Source organism: Bolinopsis microptera, chromosome 12, assembly GCF_026151205.1.
Source record: "Bolinopsis microptera isolate Bmic1 chromosome 12, MBARI_Bmic_1.0, whole genome shotgun sequence".
In the NCBI taxonomy this organism is placed as follows: Eukaryota; Metazoa; Ctenophora; class Tentaculata; order Lobata; family Bolinopsidae; genus Bolinopsis; species Bolinopsis microptera.
In genome coordinates, this window is record NC_087083.1 from 10,446,272 (window position 1) to 10,466,660 (window position 20,389).

General features: G+C 40.3%; 2 protein-coding genes across 5 annotated transcripts; both read left to right on the forward strand.

The window, feature by feature from the left end:
- Positions 1-12,041, forward strand: LOC134823984 (phosphoinositide 3-kinase regulatory subunit 4-like). Of its 3 annotated transcripts, none has more exons than XR_010161334.1 (9): positions 1-2,825; positions 3,567-3,722; positions 3,869-4,031; positions 4,244-4,388; positions 5,818-5,909; positions 7,217-7,360; positions 10,391-10,470; positions 11,443-11,666; positions 11,982-12,041. XR_010161334.1 is itself a non-coding variant. In XM_063835584.1 (9 exons), exons 1-8 carry the CDS (start codon positions 14-16, stop codon positions 11,559-11,561), a joined length of 3,711 nt encoding a protein of 1,236 aa, XP_063691654.1. In that variant the 5' UTR covers positions 1-13; the 3' UTR covers positions 11,947-12,041. The 3 variants fall into 3 exon arrangements, 2 of the variants coding, with proteins under 2 accessions (XP_063691654.1, XP_063691656.1); XM_063835584.1 differs by having other exon boundaries at positions 11,443-11,561; positions 11,947-12,041; XM_063835586.1 differs by having other exon boundaries at positions 11,443-11,561.
- Positions 12,042-13,717: 1,676 nt separating this feature from the next.
- LOC134824551 (uncharacterized) lies at positions 13,718-18,212 on the forward strand. Of its 2 annotated transcripts, none has more exons than XM_063836459.1 (8): positions 13,718-13,843; positions 14,173-14,257; positions 14,786-14,839; positions 15,165-15,263; positions 15,432-15,538; positions 15,817-15,971; positions 17,231-17,362; positions 17,626-18,212. In XM_063836459.1, exons 1-8 carry the CDS (start codon positions 13,823-13,825, stop codon positions 17,801-17,803), a joined length of 831 nt encoding a protein of 276 aa, XP_063692529.1. In that variant the 5' UTR covers positions 13,718-13,822; the 3' UTR covers positions 17,804-18,212. The 2 variants fall into 2 exon arrangements, with proteins under 2 accessions (XP_063692529.1, XP_063692530.1); XM_063836460.1 differs by having other exon boundaries at positions 13,718-13,838.
- The last annotated feature ends 2,177 nt before the right edge of the window (positions 18,213-20,389 follow it).

Below are 20,389 nucleotides of genomic sequence, written 5' to 3' on the forward strand. Positions count from 1 at the left end.
TGCCAAAAGAAACATGGGCAATCACGTATCAATGGTACCCACTCAACTGTACTCAGTGGAGGATTACTTCTCAGACTTGCAGGAGTTTGAGTTTGTGGAAAAGATGGGCAGCACTCGCTTCCTTAAGATAGCGCGAGCAAAATACAAAGGCGGGTTTGTTGTTGTTAAAGTCTTTCCCAGAGTTGATAAAAACCTCTTGCAGTCGTATCAGGAGAAAGTCAACAACATAAATCTTCAGTTATGTGGTTGTCCGGGAACTTTAGCGTTCCCTAAGGCGCTGATAACCGACCGAAGTGGGATATTGATAAGACAGTTTGTTTGGTCGAATCTGTATGACCGGATAAATCTTAGGCCGTTTTTGTGCCAAGTGGAGAAGCTATGGATAGTCTATCAGATGTTGAGGGCTCTTGAGGAATGTCACTCGAGAGGAGTCGTCCATGGAGATCTGAAGACAGAGAATTTTCTTCTCACCAGTTGGAACTGGGTGATGCTGACAGACTTTGCTTGTTACAAACCGACTGAATTACTTGAGGATAATCCAGCTGCTTACAGTTTTTTCTATGATACATCTCGTAGGAGAAACTGTTATATTTCCCCTGAGAGGTTTAAAAAGCAACTCAACTCAACCGCCTCATGTTTACTTCCTCCAATGGATATTTTCTCCCTTGGTTGCGTCATCGCAGAACTTTTTTTAGAGGGCGGACAGATCTTTAATTTACATCAACTGATATCGTATAGAAATGGAGATTATAACCCCAATAAAACTGTGGATATAATTGAGAACAAAAGTATTGTGAAACTTATAAAATCCATGATATCATTGGATCCTGAGGACCGGTCGACAGCAGCAGCTTATTTAAGTGATACTGGTGAATTCAGTTCCATATTCCCCGCCTACTTCTCGTTCATGTATGATTCCCTTAAAATGTTCTGTAGCCCCATCTTTAACTCATCTGATAAAAAGTTAACGTTTATTTACCAAAACTTTCCAACCTTTCAATCGAAACTACAATACGTAGATGCAGAAAATGGTCACATCATAATACTGTCCCTTGTAACTTCATGTATCCGTGGCATACAGAAAAACTCTGTGAAAGTCAAAGCTCTGCAGCTTCTAGAGGCTTTGTCTCAGTTAACACCAGACGAAATAGTCATTGACAGAGTTGTTCCTCATATTCTTTATTTCTCAACAGACGCAGTCCCAAGTATTCGAGCCAACTGCATTGTCAGCTTGTCAAACTGTCTTAAGAATGTCTCCAGTTTACCAACAACAGATGCCAACATTTTTCCGGAATACATTTTTCCGTATGTCAACAAGTTGTCTACGGATCCTGAGAAGTTGGTTCAAAGAGTGTTTGCAGAAAATATTGGTACATACGCGGAGCATGCTTTGTCTTTCTTAGAGACCAACCCGCCCGCTAGTTTTGATGCAGAGTTGCAAGCTCTTCACAACATCGTGCAAGTACCAGTTGTCCAGTTGCTGACTGGTGAAGATAACGTCGCTAGAAGGATCCTGTTGGAAAAATGTATTACATCGCTGTGTGTATTTTTTGGGCAACAAAAAGCAAACGATCTGATACTCTCCCATATGATAACATTCCTTAATTACAAAAACGATTGGAGGTTAAGAGCTGCGTTCTTCGATTGTGTAGTGGGGGTAGCGGCTTTCGTGGGTTGGCACAGTCTCAATATGCTGAAACCACTGCTCGAACAGGGGTTGACAGATGTTGAGGAATTCGTCATCAGCAAAACCATATCTGCTCTAATAGCACTTTCTGAACTGGGCCTGCTGGAAGAGAATCTCTTAAAAGAGTTAGCGATTGAAACTTCACCTCTGCTTTGTCATCCGAACTTATGGATAAGATACAGGGCTGTTGGATTCATATCAGCTGCTTGCAATAAACTTCACGTGGCAGATGTTTACTGCAAGATACTGCCATTTCTTCACGAGATTCTAGCAATACCAATCAGAAACCCAGATAACCAAAGAGCACTGATCCAGGCTTTGGCTGATCCCTTGCCTCGGCCTGTACTTGACTTCTTAGTTGGTTGTCCTCTGAACGACAAAATCATACTATATTTGTCAGCCACTAACAGATCCCAACCTCCATCGGACCTAAAATCCATCCTTGAAAAGTTGAAGAATCTAGGTATGGGCCTGGATCAAGAGAAGCAGGTGCTTAAGTTGAAGGATTACATCTTGAAAGTCGCTATTGGAAAGAAAAGCAGTCATGAAGATGACCTGTTTGAAGATATTGTCGATGGCACGATTGTAATTGAGGATGATAAGCTCAGAAGCCTTAATTATTTGGATCCCATTATCGATGCCCCTGTGACACCCACCACCAAATCATCTCAAAACAAGCCATCACCTAAATCCGCTGAAATCATACCCGCAAAATCACCCGAAGTTAAACTTGACATAACATCCGAAAACGAGGACCTCCTGGTTGAGATTTCCAAAGATCCGCTCTTTCACAACATCGACCTTAGCGTTGACCTCAAAACACTGACAGAACCTGACGTGGGTGGCCAATTGGACGGTCTGCTGACACGCAAACAAGCCGAGTACCTTCACCAAACTCGAACAGAACGCCAAACCCCACTTCCTTCCAAGAGTTGGGAACCTAAAGGAACCCTGGTGTGCCACATCAGGGAACATAAAGCTGCAATAAATCATGTTAAGGTTGCTCCAAAACATTCCATCTTAGCAACATCCTCGGATGATGGTTGTATTAAGATCTGGAACACGAGGAAGTTTGATAGTCGGAATATTGTGAACAACAGTAGACACACATACTCCCGTCCTGGGCAACCAATCAGAGGTAAATACGAAAACTTAACAGAATTCGCTGGAATCATACATTCCATACCTATTTATTTACTTTATAGTTTACGACTATTATATTGTTTGGCTATTACGATTGTAATATACAACTTTTAATTTATAATCCTTGTTATCCTTGTAATCCTTGTATTCCTTGTAATCCTTGTATTCCTTGTATTCCTAGTATTCCTTGTATTCCTTGTATTCCTTGTAATCCTTATAATCCTTGTAATCCTTGTATTCCGTGTAATCCTTATAATCCTTGTATTCCTTGTAATCCTCGTAATCCTTGTATTCCTTGTATTCCTTGTAATCCTTATAATCCGTGTATTCCGTGTATTCCTTGTATTCCTTGTATTCCTTGTAATCCTTTTAATCCTTGTATTCCTTGTATTCCTTGTAATCCTTGTATTCCTTGTAATCCTTATAATCCGTGTATTCCGTGTATTCCTTGTATTCCTTGTATTCCTTGTATTCTTTGTAATCCTTGTATTCCTTGTATTCCTTGTAATCCTTGTATTCCTTGTATTCCTTGTAATCCTTGTATTCCTTGTAATCCTTGTATTCCTTGTAATCCTTGTAATCTTTGTATTCCTTGTATTCCTTGTAATCCTTGTAATTCTTGTATTCTTTGTAATCCTTGTATTCCTTGTAATCCTTGTATTCCTTGTATTCCTTACATTCCTTGTATGTATTCCTTTTATTCCTTGTATTCCGTGTAATCCTTGTATTCCTTGAGGTATTGCATTCTACGATACGGGGGATAAGATAGCGGTGGCTACAAGGAACGGGTCACTGCATGAGGTTGGGGTGAAGGAACTGAAGGTTTGCGCTGCAAGGAACCTTGCTATTCAGGATGACGATATTGTGGTTGATATGGACACTCTTGGTACAGGTTGGTGGCCGTTGTTGTTTTCTCTCGGGATTTTTCTGGGTATCTGAGAAGCCTTAATAACTAAACTTCAATACCTAATTTTTATCATACAAAGTTTCTCGTTATAAATAAATCATAATTCACCACTGAAGTGTCGTTCTAACCAGGTCAGGACCAGAATCTAGTGGTGTGTACAAATGACGGCAAGATGATTGGTGTGGATCTGCGCTCTCCTTCCAGAATATTCAAGTTGTCTAATGATCCTTCCCTTGGTGGGGTCAGTGCTATGTGTATTGATAAGAACGAGCATTGGATCTGCCTTGGCACCAGGTGAAAACTTTAAAAGAAGCTTGGTGTAGTATTGGGAATTTAGGAATTTAAATGTAACAAATTCTTGGGTTGTCTGATATCATGTGCCAGTTTGATAAGTCTAGTTACAGTTCCATACCTGATAACTAAATTAACTGCTTAAACAATCACACAATAATAACGTGATATATTCTAACACGTGACATCTTCTAACACGTGACACCCTACAACAGGCACGGCTGGATCACGTGTTGGGACCTGAGGTTTCACCTCCCGATAACTTCCTGGAGGCACGACACCTCCGCATGCATTCTCACTCTTAAACCCAGTATTGCCTGCATGAGCTCTATTTGTGTTGGGGTTCAGGGTTATAACGAGGTATGTCAGGAATTTGAAATAAATTAAAAGTTTGTGATCTTGTTTTAGAGTGCATTTTTTCGAGACTATTTTACTTTTAGTTCAACAACAAAGTGGTGCCCTCATGAATAATTTATGATTGGTTTAATGTTTACTTATAATATATAAATAAACTGTATTATATAATACCTTACTCGGGAGTATTATAACCGGGATAAAGTGGTGGGTTTTGGAAGATTCCGCCATATTTTTCCCGGTCAAAAATTTTACCAGTCATAAAAAAACCCGCCGACTCAGATTATGGGGTTCCAAGGGGGTGGTGATCATCATATTTTACCTGAAGTCTCAGATGTGCTAGAGAAGACTTTTGAAGCAGTGGATGGAGGGCTGTAACTTTATTGGCGGTTGCTACCATAATTTCGTTATAAAAATCACAATTTGGTTATAGAAATCAGATTTCAGGGTGGACCGTGATTCTCACTTCTCTTGCCCATGAATCAGTGAATCGTAGAGAAGAAAACAATTTATATGTTATAGAAGAAAACGAAAATAATAATAATATATAATATTTATTATAATAATAATGTCTCTAAAGATTGATCGCTTCTCGTGTGCACTGTGCAGTGCGTAGACTAAATAAAGAGGGAGTTTTACTTTTTCTTGTGGCCACATCCCGCTAGAAGTGAGTAAACTGTGCCACTAGTTCATGGTCCACGGTGGATTGATTACTGGAGCAGTTGAAGATGCAAAGCCCATACGTTCCCCAATACCAAGCGGTGGGCAGGAAATTAAGCTCCGACTGACCTTCAAAGCAGTAGCCCCATTAGCGGACAAAATGAAAGTCTTGTTAAGACAACAATACAACTTCGAATTTGACGGTCAGCAGCAGGGGGATGTCAATAATGATAATGGAGGGGACATTAGCGATAATGAGAATGAGAATACGCTTTAATGAAGATTTGACTTATTATTGCTTAGATTTATTTTCCTTTAAATAGACGTGTCTTTTTTTTCTATTTCTGAGTAATATCAATAACTGTAAATTGAAATAACTTCTTTAACAAGTAACAAAAACAGAAATTTCGGTTGAAAATTTGTTGACCTCTGAAAAAAAAACTTGAAAGGTCGGCCACCGGTAAATACATGACCGGGATAATTTGGCGGGTTTTGGGAAAGTCCGCCATATTTTTCCCGGTCATTAATTTTCCCAGTCATAAATTAACCCGCTATAATATTCAAGTAAGGTATACAATTATAAACAATTGCATACATACAATTGTATATATATATGTACAATAAATTGTATATAATATATTATAAATACAATTCCATCTGAGCTGTTTGACGTTCTGAATCAGAGAATAATAAGCTTAATAAATTGTCAGCTTACTGTTAGTTGTACTATTTAATCATTCAGTGTTATAATATTAACTTAATGTTTAATGATCAGGTGAGTGTATGGAATATCGAGAGTGGAAGCAAGGAAAGATCCCTGTGGTACGGGCCACCTGACTCATACATGACGTCTACCATTACTTCCGGGTAAGAAGTGAAAGTGAAAGCGAAAGTGAATTATTAGAATTCACCCCTCTAGCCCCAGGGTACACGATATCCTACCCCTCTCCCCCACACCATGGTGACACCCCTCAGCTCTAACCACAGGGTACACGCTATCCTACCCCTCTTCCCCACACCATGGTGACACACCTCTAACCCCAGGGTACACGCTATCCTACCCCTCTCCCCCACACCATGGTGATACCCTCTAACCCCAGGGTACACGCTATCCTACCCCTCTCCCCCACACCATGGTGACACCCCTCTAACCCCAGGGTACACGCTATCCTACCCCTCTCCCCCACACCATGGTGACACCCCTCTCACCCCAGGGTACACGCTATCCTACCCCTCTCCCCCCACACCATGGTGACACCCCTCTAACCCCAGGGTACACGCTATCCTACCCCTCTCCCTCACAACATGGTGATACCCTCTAACCCCAGGGTACACTCTATCCTACCCCTCTCCCCCACACCATGGTGACACCCCTCTAACCCCAGGGTACACGCTATCCTACCCCTCTCGCCCCACACCATGGTGACACCCCTCTAACCCCAGGGTACACGATATCTTAACCCTCTCCCCCCACACCATGGTGACACCCCTCTAACCCCAGGGTACACGCTATTCTACCCCTCTCCCCCACATCCTAACCCTCTCCCCCCACACCATGGTGACACCCCTCTAACCCCAGGGTACACGCTATTCTACCCCTCTCCCCCACACCATGGTGACACCCCTCTAACCCCAGGGTACACGATATCCTACCCCTCTCCCCCCACACCATGGTGACACCCCTCTAACCCCAGGGTACACGCTATCCTACCCCTCTCCCCCCACACCATGGTGATACCCTCTAACCCCAGGGTACACGCTACCCTACCCCTCTCCCCAACACCATGGTGACACCCCTCTAACCCCAGAGTACACGATATCCTACCCCTCTCCCCAACACCATGGTGACACCCCTCTAACCCCAGGGTACACGCTATCCTACCCCTCTCGCCCCACACCATGGTGACACCCCTCTAACCCCAGGGTACACGATATCTTAACCCTCTCCCCCCACACCATGGTGACACCCCTCTAACCCCAGGGTACACGCTATTCTACCCCTCTCCCCCACATCCTAACCCTCTCCCCCCACACCATGGTGACACCCCTCTAACCCCAGGGTACACGCTATTCTACCCCTCTCCCCCACACCATGGTGACACCCCTCTAACCCCAGGGTACACGATATCCTACCCCTCTCCCCCCACACCATGGTGACACCCCTCTAACCTCAGGGTACACGCTATCCTACCCCTCTCCCCCCACACCATGGTGACCGGAGGAGCGGACCACAGTTTGCGATTTTGGAACACGCTCAGAGAGTCAGGCTGCTCGGTTGTATCGGCTCCTCCTGAGATCGACTCTACTCAAACATACAGGTGCGGTCCTTATAGCGGTATTGGGCGGTATTTTTAGCGGTATTTAGTGGGGGGGGGGGGGTCCAACCCGATGTCCGATTTGAGGGTTGATGAGGCCAAAATCGGAATCGGAAAAATCGGAAAAATCGGAAAATTGAGAAATTTACAGAATCGATCTCTAAAACCTCTCAGAAGTGATATAATTCAACCAGAACCCCTACATATGCTATATTGTTATGAGAAAACGAACCAATTGGACATTCCAATAGTATGTTTTATGTGTTTTTCCACTGCAGGGGCTAGTATGCTCACTACTAGTTGAAGTTGTCATGTACTCCCAGACCCAGGTGCTTTGGCCTCTTGACGTGAGATCGATTGTTTCTGCTCATTAATTTTATCCCTGTTACTTGTTATTATGTATTAGTACAACACTAGGTACCGGGTTATATTTTGTCATTTTGTGGTCCCGTCTTTAAACATACCATAATATCACTAGTACACTGCACCTTAAATGTATAGTCACGTACATTTGTATCGTAACACATGCTTGGCTGGGGGATCATGTTTTGTGTCCGTTCGGTACCCTATATGTTAAAAACGGACAAAAAGTAGGGCGGACAAAAACAGACAAAAACAGACAAAACATTTAGATGTCCTCCTCCTCCTCCCTAGTCTTCCTCCTCCTTCTCATCAGTCCTCCTCCTCCTCCTCACCCTCCTCCTCAGTCCCCTCCTCCTCCTCAGTCCTACTCCCAGTCCTCCTCCACCTCCTCATTTCTCCTCCTCATCCTCCTCCTCGTTCTCCTCCCCATCAGCCCTCCTCAGTCCTCCTCGTAGTCGTCCTCCTCCTGACTCCTCCTCCTCAGTCATCCTCCTCTTCTTCCTTAGTCCTCCTCTTCTTTCTCCTCCTCATCAGTCCTCATCTTCTGTCCTCCTCATAATCGTCCTCGTCCTCATCCTCTTTCTCACCCTCCTCCTCAGTCCCCTCTGAGTCCTACTCATAGTCGTCCTCCTCCTCCTGACTCCTCCTCCTCCTTCTCCTCTTTCTTCTCCTCCTAATCAGTCCTCCTGCTCAGTCGTCCTCCTCCTCCTCCTCGTCCTTAGTCCTCGTCCTCGTCAGTCTTCCTCCTCAGTCCTCCTCAGTCCTCCTCCTCCTCATCCTCCGCCTCCTCCTCCGCCTCCTCAGTCTCCTCCTCCTCATCCTCCTCCTCAGTCCTCCTCAGTCCTCCTCCTCATCATCCTAATCCTAAGTCCTCCTCCTTCTCCTCCTCATCAGTCCTCATCCTCAGTCCTCCACTAGTCGTCCTCGTCCTCGTCATTAGTCCTCCTCCTCCTGAGTCCTCCTCCTCTTCCTCCTCCTGAGTCCTCCTTTGGAGTCCTCTTTCTCCTCCTCATCATCAGTCCTCCTCCTCTTCTTCAGTTCTCCTCCTGAGTCCTCCTCCTCATCCTCCTCCACCTCCTGAGTCCTCCTCCTCTTCCTCCTCCTGAGTCCTCCTTTGGAGTCCTCTTTCTCCTCCTCATCATCAGTCCTCCTCCTCTTCTTCAGTTCTCCTCCTGAGTCCTCCTCCTTCTCCTCTTCCTTCTCATCTTAATCAGTCCTTTTCCTTAGCCCTCGTTATCATCCTCCTAGTCCTCATCCTTAGTCCTCGTCCTCATCCTCCTCAGTCGTCCTCCTCAGTCTTCCTCCTCCTTCTCCTCATCAGTCCTCCTCCTCCTCAGCCTCATCCTCCTCATCCTCCTCCTTAGTCCTCCTCAGTCCCCAGTCCTCTTCCTACTCGTCAGTCCTCCTCAGCCTCCTCCTCCTCCTCCTCCTCCTCCTCCTTAGTCCTCCTCAGTCCCCAGTCCTCTTCCTACTCGTCAGTCCTCCTCATCCTCCTCCTCCTCCTCAGTCCTTCTCCTCCTCGTCAGTCCTCCTCCTCCTCCTCGGTCCTTCTCGGTCCTTCTCCTCCTCGTCAGTCCTCCCCAGTCCTCCTCCTCTTCAGTTTTCCTCCTTCTCCTCCTCCTCCTCAGTCCTCCTCTTCTTCAGTCCTCATCCTCCTCCTCATCAGTTTACACAATTTATTGTAACTAAAATGTTTTTAAACGCATGTGAGTCTGTAACATATTGACATGTTACTGTTACTGACTCAAAATGTGCTGTAGAATTTTTTTGTTTAACATAGTTTTACTCTCCAGTACTATGGAAAAGTTGTTACATGATAAATAAAGATTTTGATAAATAAAGTGATTTTCATCCCTTTTAATGTTATTAAAAATTGTGTAAACTATTCTTTGTATCTAAGAGATAACTGTGCTACCCATTTCTGCAGATAGCCTGTTACAAATTGTGGAGACAATTTAAATCAAAAGTTACTAAAGCGTTCGCTATTTGTTACGATTGTTATTACCAACCGTACCTCTTTCAATTGTGGACCGGGGTGGATGTTTCTGTCAAACAAGAGTTGGTACGACAGTGTGTTTTTTTTTCGGACGAAACGATTCTTGTTTGGAACAAGAAACTATTTTGGGGTTCTGGGACCACCACCAATCGATTTCTTGTCATATTTAAGTACAGAAATAGCTACCTATATCGCCTAGAAACCTCAGAGGGAAGATTTAAATTTTTTCCGATTTTTCCGATATGAGGGTTGATGAGGCCAAAATCGGGATCGGAATGATCGGATTGGATCGGGTTGGACCCCCCCCCATTTAGTGGATTTTAGCGGTCTTTAGCAGGATTTAGCGGGTTTTTTCTTATATTATTCAGTATGTCCAAGTAGAACACACGGGATTTCACCACACACAGCAGTTATCTCTACCAGTAACATAATATGATTAGGTATCAAATACTAAGCCGTTTGTAAACTGCAGTGTTCTCAATACACCTATCATTGCGTTGCTGCAGCTTTAATTAACACACATTAAGATGTTAGTCATTAACCGTTCCAGTTCAAAATTATCTTTATATTAAGATTACAATAATGCTGTTATCAGCCCCCCTGGCCCCTATCCCCCCGCCCGCGCCTCCCCCCGCCCCCTGGCCCCCGCCCATTTTACATATGTGTTATGACAGGAGAAGATATGAGAAAGAAGTGGAAGTGATTATGGCGGAAGAAGATAACTCGCTCATCTTAAATACCGGGGATAGTAAAGGTACATTATATTTAGATGTTCATATTAAACTAATTAGCTAATTATACGTCAATTAGCCTTAACATTAATGTATCGTGGCAATGTGGTATGCTTGTTCATTCAAAGGAGCCAATAAACTTACAACTACAGGGGGGGGGGGGGCAAAAGTCAGTACCCATACGTTGACCTTAATAGCTCAGTCACTGAGTGCCCAATTGAAATAATTCTTTCTGGTATGACTTACTACCACCACTGGTTCGAGGAATTTGTCAAATCGAAAAATTTTCGTGTTCATCTTTTTCAAATGAAGGTTCATTTTTGCATTTATTTGATAGTTTGGATAGTCGGATCGAGCCAAATTTTATTGAATTGTGTTCGGCCATTTAAATTACGTTTGTCCTGAAAAAATGAGAGTTGTAGCTTCTCAGATGACCGAGATATGAAGCATAACGAGTTTGTTCATTACGTGTGATCAGGTAATTGAGTTGAGGCTAGATCCGCATTATGGGAACGTTCAGAGAGCCCAATTACGGTGTCGTAATTGGGTAATCATTGATTTTGCTAACGAGATAAACAAATTGCTTGACAACTTTGTCATTTTAAATCCGTTTCGCACCATTTTTTCAGATTATATTCCGGATTAAATGACCTATTGCAATAATATGTTACAACGGAGTCTCTAACATGTTCACAAACACGAGTATATGCAATTTAATGTTGATTGGGTGTGCCCCCGAAATTCGAATTTTAAAATTTTGGTGACGGAATCCTCGAACAAGTAAGTACAGTATGCCATCTGCAAAGCAACAACTCTCAAATATAAAACACGGCGGTGACCTATAAGACCCAACGTATGGGTACTGACTTTAGGCCCCCCTCCCCCTCCCTGTATATTGATCAAAATCGTTATCATATATTAATTAACTGGATAAATAAGCTAAATGGTTAATTACCTGATTAGTTACTAATCAATTAACTAATTAACCTCCTCAGGACTAAACAGACCATCACCCGCTCATCATCACGTGATAACAGATGTTAAGTTTGTTAAAACTACACAGCCGTGCCTGGTAACTGGTGACATGGGTGGTGTTATGAAGATTTGGAAATAGGTGATGTGGGTGGTGTTATGAAGATTTGGAAATAAGTGATGTGAGTGGTGTTATGAAGATTTGGAAATAGGTGATGTGGGTGGTGTTATGAAGATTTGGAAATAAGTGATGTGAGTGGTGTTATGAAGATTTGGAAATAGGTGACGTGGGTGGTGTTATGAAGATTTGGAAATAGGTGATGTGGGTGGTGTTATGAAGATTTGGAAATAGGTGACGTGGGTGGTGTTATGAAGATTTGGAAATAGGTGACGTGGGTGGTGTTATGAAGATTTGGAAATAGGTGATGTGGGTGGTGTTATGAAGATTTGGAAATAGGTGATGTGGGTGGTGTTATGAAGATTTGGAAATAGGTGACGTGGGTGGTGTTATGAAGATTTGGAAATAGGTGATGTGGGTGGTGTTTTGAAGATTTGGAAATAGGTGTTTTGAGATTAAGCTGTGAATTGGCAGAATTAAGATGGGTGATGAATTTGAAGAAACTTTGTTTGAAATAGTTTTGTGTTTGGTTACTTTAAAAAAGATTGTTCAGTTCTGTGTTTCAATTAGACGTTCGTTTCCAGATATTATGTTTCGTTAATAGTTATTAATTTTGTAGCTATTTTTTGGCGGTCAATTTTATGTCACGGTTTATATTGTTATAATTTGGGAGTATGGGAACAATTTGTATGCTGGTTTTTGGATTCAAATGTCAATGAGTAGCATTATTATGCCATTTTGTGTGCTGGTTAGTCAATGTTGGTATGATTTTATGAAGTTGACGAATTTGTCGGTAAAAGGATTTTTCCGCGATCAAGCTATCGTCTTTAATTAATAATATACAGGGTGGGCCAAAAGTCAGTACCCATATGTTGGCCTTTATAGCTCAGTCACTGAGTGCCCAATTTTAATACTTCTTTCTGGTATGACTTAGTACCACCACTGGTTCGAGGAATTTGTCAACTCGAAAAATATTCGCGTTCATTTTTTTCAAATGGAGGTTCATTTTTACATTTATTTAATAGTTTGGATAGTCGGATCAAGCTAAATGATATTGAATTGTGTTTGGCCATTCGAATTACGTTTGTCCTGAAAGAATTAGAACTGTAGCTTCTCAGATGACCGAGATATGAAGCATAACGAGTTTATTCATTACGTGTGATCAGGTGATTGGTTTACCTGATCACGTGATAAGGTGCCCCCGTTAACTACCCCGTTAAACATTATGGGAATTGTTATGGGTGCCCAATTAAGGTGTCGTGTCACGGTGTCATGCATAATCACCCAGTCAATATTGTTAACGAGATACAGAAAATGCTTGATAACTTCGTCATTTCTAATCCGTTTTGCCTCATGTTTTCAGATCATATGCAACATTTGATAATCTACCGTTTCTGAAAAAATTAGGCGTTCAGCATGTTCAGAGAAAACAATATAGGTGTTTTAATATTGAATGGGCGTGGTCTAAAATATTCGAATTTTCAAATTTTGACGACGGAATCCTCGAACCAGTAAGTACAGTATGCCGTCTGCAAAGCAACAGCTCTCAAATATAAAACACGGCGGAGCTATTAAGGCCAACGTATGGGTACTGACTTTTGGCCCACCCTGTATTTTGAGACAGTCTTAAGTTATGTTTTAATTATTATGATCGACTGTTATTCTAAATTATTTTTGTTTATTTGTTGATTTCAAATTGAAGCTGTGCTTCTTTAATGTCAATTGACTTTTTGTAACGATTACTTGAAAATCTGAAGTTGACTAAATTTACCCCAATTTGTTTCACTGTTTCCAATAAAATAATCTGAATCAAAACTAAATTTCTGATCATATAAACTATCTCAAACTTAACCATATATTATGACCTCACTTTTGGCGATCCAATTATGCCGCTCTTTTTCACTATTTCATTTTAGATCAAACAAGTTAGCCAAGTGAATTTATACATTGTAGTGTTACTGTCAATGTTATACATTGTACATCTTGTAATTGTGCATACCATTAGTTTAGTCTCTTTTCTTCTTAGCTTATTGAAATTCATGATTAACCCTTCAAGCATATTTTAGCATACATTCTTCAATTATTGTTAACATTTTATTCCTGCTAAAATTCTGTTAAAATTGTTATCAATTTTAAAGATAAGCACTCTATAATTGTTCCATCACAAATCACTCTTCAGGATGAAACTGCACGTTTCTAGTTAGAACTTAAATACACTAAATAAAAAGGAATATCACATCCCCTGTTAAGGTATAATATCTGCTATACGAGATGGAGTTTTGAACATGGTTGATACTTATGGTGAGGTATGTACTTTTATGATGCAAGTAATTGTTCGTGTAATATGATGACACTTTTCTTTATTTTATTTTACCTTTCTTCTCGCGAATTTGCTCGAATGGTGCCCAAGTTTTCCCCAAAAACAACGAGATATTTGGATTTGGGTATGGGAGGAAATGGGGTTGAACCCCCTCTTTGAATATTATGACACCCAAAATAACAAAAATGTATTATTTCCAGCTCTACAGCCCTATTCCTAAAACTATTTAAACTATGTGATTTGATAGCTGTGTCCTCAAATACTGTTTATTGTTCTCAAATACTGTTTATTGTTCTCAAATATTGTTCATTGCAGGAGTCCTGTCCTCACAAGTGTTCAGGATGTGTGACTGATAAAGGTCACATTGCTCTCACCTTCAGTATTCTAGTCGTCTGTGCGGGTAAGTCACTTTAATCACATTAATTACTTTAATTACCCCTTATTTAGGATTGTTATTTACTGGTTATGAAATTGTTATAGATGTGAAGCATGTATTTTTGACGCGTGACATTAAGAGAACTATCAGCTTTCACTTTTGATATTTCTATTGTTTTTCAAATATTATGGTTATACAATCCATGTGTATACATCCTTGTATTAGAGATTATAGTCTCGGGAAGGCGCTCCAGAGACATTTATAGGATTAAATTTAATGTAAAGCTAAAATGTATCCAATGTGATTGTTTGTTGTAATTGGAAAATACTGGTGTGTATTCTTAGATCTCATGCATCAACTATTGTTTCTGTAGACATACATTTTGTGGTTAGGTTTGGCATAAAGATGTCATAATTTTGATAAGACCTGAATTTAAGGTTGATTATATCACTGAAGATAACACCATCTTTTCGGGGTTTTTTTTGACATTTTTATTTGTCACTTTCAACCACAAATTACTTGAAAATAGTCATAATCGTATCTAACTTTCAGGATCTGTGTCAATGTTTGCAGTGAGTTCTGATAACAAACATTCCCAGAGTGCAGGTATTTAATTGGTATTTAATTGGTATTTAATTGGCATTTAATTGGTATTTAATTGGTATTTAATTGGTATTTAATTGGTATTTAATTGGTATTTAATTGGTATTTAATTGGTATTTAATTGGTATTTAATTGGTATTTAATTGGTATTTAATTGGCATTTAATTGGTATTTAATTGGTTTTAATCAGTTTTAATCAGTCCACTTTTAAAGTCACCGTCTTGAGTTCAAAATATCTTTGATTTACATATTAATAAGCTAACAATTCACAAAGTTATTGACTTGCAACTAAGAACTATATGGGTATATGATATATATCTATTTCCAGGTAAATACCTCTTGTCGATAGGTCTGTTCGCCTTCAGTGGAGGCTTTACTAACTGGATAGCCATACAGATGTTATTTTACAAAATTCCTTTAATCTACGGTATGTTTATATCAACTCGTTGTCATGATTTACTAATCGCTTAATTAGTTAAATACTAATCACTTGATTACTTAATTGTTATGATTCACTAATCACTCAATCTCATAGATCGCCTTGTTTAACTTACATTATTGTTCGAAATGCCGCTTAACTTTTCCACTTTTCAAGGGAGTGGTGTCCTAAGGCGAAGATATAAAGCCATAAGGTGTGCGATGAAAGATATGATCCTGGGTACATTCTTCCAGCCGGAGTTTCTCAACAAGTACATTCCACAGGTATAATGGTTGTTACATTCCACAGGTATAATGGTTACATTACTGATGAAAAATCTGCATATTATATAAGATTTTTTAATGGTTGGCTGCCAACTACCACGAATATTTATTTATACATTTACTGCTGCATCACGTGTATGTAGTCGTCAGCTACTCACAGATTTATACCAAAACGCTTTCTCACGCCCTTAATTAATTAATTGAATTAATTAACGACTCAGTGCTCGTGTGTATAACACGTCTTACTATCTTGTGCTTAATCATTAATCATCTGTCAGAAATTGAGGGAGGCAGCAGCTGAAGCAGACGTAGAAAACAAGATAAATCTCTTCCTAAACACAGAAACAGGGCAGAAGATAATTGAGGATAAGATTGATCAGATATCAGCATCACCCGAGGGGCAGCTCGTTGAATCTATGGATATAAACGTTGGGTATGTTGTTGTTGTTGTTGTTGTTGTTGTTGTTGTTGTTGTTGTTGTTGTTGTTGTTGTTGTTGTTGTTGTTGTTGTTGTTGTTGTTGTTGTTGTTGTTGTTGTTGTTGTTGTTGTTGTTGTTGTTGTTGTTGTTGTTGTTGTTGTTGTTGTTGTTGTTGTTGTTGTTGTTGTTGTTGTTGTTGTTGTTGTTGTTGTTGTTGTTGTTGTTGTTGTTGTTGTTGTTGCACGCACTCACGCACTCACGCACTCACGCACTCACGCACTCACGCACTCACGCACTCACGCACGCACTCACGCACTCACGCACGCACGTTGTATATATGACATACGTTGCCTAAATTAATAGTGATATGAAATCGTATGACTGGTGAATGGTGGGCAATTTAAGGTTCTTTTTGAGATGGCTGTCTATCTGAACTTCTTAGGCCTGAAATGTTGTTCAGTAGAAAAACGGGCCAGGCTCCGTCTAAGCATTCAGTTGACTGTTGCTCGAGAATAATACGTTTCACATTAACCTTACAGATGTTTATTGAAAATAAGCTAGGAGGGGGGGGGGGGGGCAAGTTATTTTAGTATTGGTCTCGGTGATAGCTAGTAGTGGTCCTTTGAAGAATATAGAAGATCTAAAATCAACCATATTGCTCCATCCAGTCAGCGCTACTTACACGGTCGGAGCTGTATGTTGGCATATTACTAGTGAATAGTTTTCTTATCGAGTTTGGCACTGACTCAGGGAAATAGTTCATTTTGTGCACGAAACCCAACACGATTGAACAGAAATTCAGATACGATTGTATGAAACTTTGAAACAACTGTAAACGCACTGTACGTGGTAAATGCCGTTTTATTCTATAAATAATACCCATGTACTTGGACATCTTGACTTTTATAGCGGCAATGTGTTTCGATCAGTTTTTCATCTAAGATTCATCTGTTTGTGACAATTGTGGCAATTCGTGGACGATCCCGGAAAACTCAATTTTCTGTAGCGCGCAATACTTTTCATGCTATATCAGCAGCGCAACACGTACGGCCGGCCCGGCGGCCCTTCGATCGATCGATCGATCGATCCAGCCGCGGCGCCTGGGGAGCTAGCTGAGGCACTGATTATTGCGGACTGTTTGGACTGGAGATAGAGTTCATACTTTCATACGACAATGTTATGCGTGTTTTCAAATATTATAGGCGGGTTTATACTTTTGCATACTCAAATAAAATACATACATGTTAATTACTATAAATAAACTTTTTTTCAGTACGTTCAAGCCGTTGATAAAACCAGTAATAGTTTCATTCCTGTCTGACCTTGGGCCGAGCGTGTTAAATCATCTTATAGAACCTGACAATGGAGCACTGAACCTGGACAAGTTACGAGATGAACTCAACAGGTGCAAATTTCATTCTATTATATCGATAAGGAACTTTAAGCTTCCTCACAAATTTTATCTCCTCTGAATTTGTATCCACGATTTTAAACCTATCTCGGATATTCCCGACCCCTGTAATTTACATCAATATGATTGAAAGACCTCGAGGGGCATCGAAACAGGTTAATTAATATCAGTAGTCTTCAAAATAATCATATTCAAAACAATCATAAAACAAAATAATATTGGCTCATAACTAAAAATTGAAATGAATACCTCCCCAGGTACATGTGCGAGCGGATGCTGGAAGTAACTCCACAGATGATCCAGGACATCATGTACACCGTGGTCCTGCAGTACTTGGGCTGGCTGATCGTATGGGGTTGTGTATTTGGGGGTGTTATGGGGGTTATTTGTCAAGCCATTAAACTTACTCCTGACTATGAGAATTGGGCCAACTAGTGTTGCTGTGGGTTTTATTGGTGTTGTTAATGGCCAGGCTTTACACCTCAGACTGTGATAAATGTGCCGAGTGTTTGTTGGTTTTGTTATTAACTGTCAGGCACATTTGCCTAGTGTGAACATTGGGATTTTTCTGCGGGATGAATTTTTCTACGGTTTTTTATGAGGGTTAAATGAGGAGGGGTACCTGTTAAAAGTTCAAGAAACTTCCTAGATATGCCAAAGGATGTATCAGGCTTTACTGTGTGAGGCACTATGTTCCACAGCTTCAGTGCATACTGTAAACATAGTACTATTAACTATTATAAAAACTATCAGTTTCTCAGCATGCGCTAATAATCTGCCCGTGTTTCTCATAGAACAATGCAAAACATCAGTGTCCTCCTTCACTACATGAACATCCCTTCTCGAGTTAACGCCGGTAACTAATCTAGGGAGATAGTGTGTATTAAGATGATCTGTTCTTCAAGTGCTCCTCTTAGACTTCTGGATTGTTAAACCGCATGTTCAATTTTCATGCGGTCATTAAATTAGATCAAAATACATTGGACAATTCGTTGTGTCTCTTAGTTCGTTTCTGTGATGACTTAATTATAAACATGTTTAATATTACTTTTATGTTAATTGATTACTCTTTAATTGTTAATTGGTCTGGGTTTTTAATTTATTATGGATTTGAATTTTTGAATTAATTGTTTCGATTTCGTTATTTGTATGCATAATTTGTTTATGATTATTGATTAAGTGTTTGAAGTATGATCCAGACTCATTGACGTGAGGCTTGTCGGCGTGGAGACTTACAGGGTTAGGGTTAACTTTTTGCCGCCGCCATGAACGAGTCTCACACCAACTAGTCTCACGCCAACTAGTCCTGTTTTTCAGGCACCCGTTTGAAATGAGTTAGTATTATTGGTTATATTGAAGGTGTGTTATATTGATAGGTGTTCCTTCAGAATTTTAGAAATGGGTTTTGATAAGTTTTGTAAGCCAGGTATAATTTGTAACCGAGTGGAAGTTGTTTAATGTAACCATATTCATCATTTCAATAAGAAGTTTTAGATCATGACTCGCTTTTGGTATTTGTAATAGTGAGAATAAAAGTAAAATCACATAGTCAACAGTGAAGCAGCATTACTTGAACTTCATCCTGTACTTATGGTTTAAACGCTTTATTTAAACGGTAATATTTTCTCTTGGCTGGATCGCCAGAGCAATGTTTACGGCTTTTTTTGCCTCAGTAAAATATTGTAGCCATTATAACGGTTGATACTCATAAAATATTTGTTCCAAATATAACTCGTCAACTGTCGACGAGTTCAACTCGGCGCGCGTTTTGGTAGGTTATTAACCTACAATCTAGCCACAGTTCTTAATTGAAAATATACAGCTACCCAGAATAAACACTGAAATATATTCCATAAACGCACACTAACAGATGACTTTCCTGAATTCCTTAACAAGGAACCAGCTAACTCAATAAGTTAATTATCAAAGTCACTTTTCCTCAATATATGTGGTCTCCTCTGAAGTCTGAATATACTTTACCTTTTCCAATGATTACAGTAGTCACTGGGCACGTATATAAACACACTGGTTTTCCGTACAAAGAGGCCAATGTTTGGTTATAGTGTTCATGTAAGTCACATTTACCTAACATAAGTTTTAACCAATGTTACTTGTGAGTAGGTACAATGGGCAAGGACTCTCTACTTATCGAATTTTGGTTTTAGTTGAAAGTTCCTTTCGTCACTCTAGCCATATCCTCGCAATACAATGGCATATTTTATATTTATCGTGTTAGTTATATTCTTTCAATATCCGTGACCTGAACATCAGCTCTGCAACGTTCTCGGTAAAATCCAAATGTCAATCTCAGCTAACTTCGCATGGCTTCCAGTTGGCTTCTATTTGGCTTCCACTTCTGTAAACACCGGCTTCATGCTCAATGAATAGTTAATACCCACTCATACACACTACCCTTCCTCGACCTCAGAGAAGCTTTTGTTAGTCAGTTCTGTGCCTACTTCACCACCAAATACCGACCAAAAGAATGTCCTTTGAGTTTGAGACGTGTATTTACAAAGGACTATATTATCAGATTCTGGGCTGCCCTGCAACTTGCAGTGCAAGTGCAAAGTGGAATTTAGTGCACATATTTCCGTAATAGTCGTGCTGACAAGCGCCTATCAGCGCTGGTAAAGTTGGTCCTCTTGTTCTCTCAGAACCAAACTTTTGTCAGCTCCAAGCTGCTCTCACCTTATTTTCGTCCGGGGAAGGCTGACAGCTTAGATGCCTTGGTTTAACTCGGATAAGGTTGACCGTTAGCACGTATTTACAATTATAAACATGAATATGTTTTTGCTTTAACTTTTAGTTTTTTCCCCGCATTTTTAGCGTTTATGTTAACGTTCAGGACGACCAGCCTTTATCTCTGTGTAAATTTAAGAAACTACCAAAACCTTCATGATAAGACATCCTTTTCAGTTCTTTGACTACTGTTTGTAAAAAGTAACTTTTTAAATCAATTTTGGATTGAAATTATACCATGGTAAAGTCAGCTTATTTAAACACCAGCTAATTGAGCAT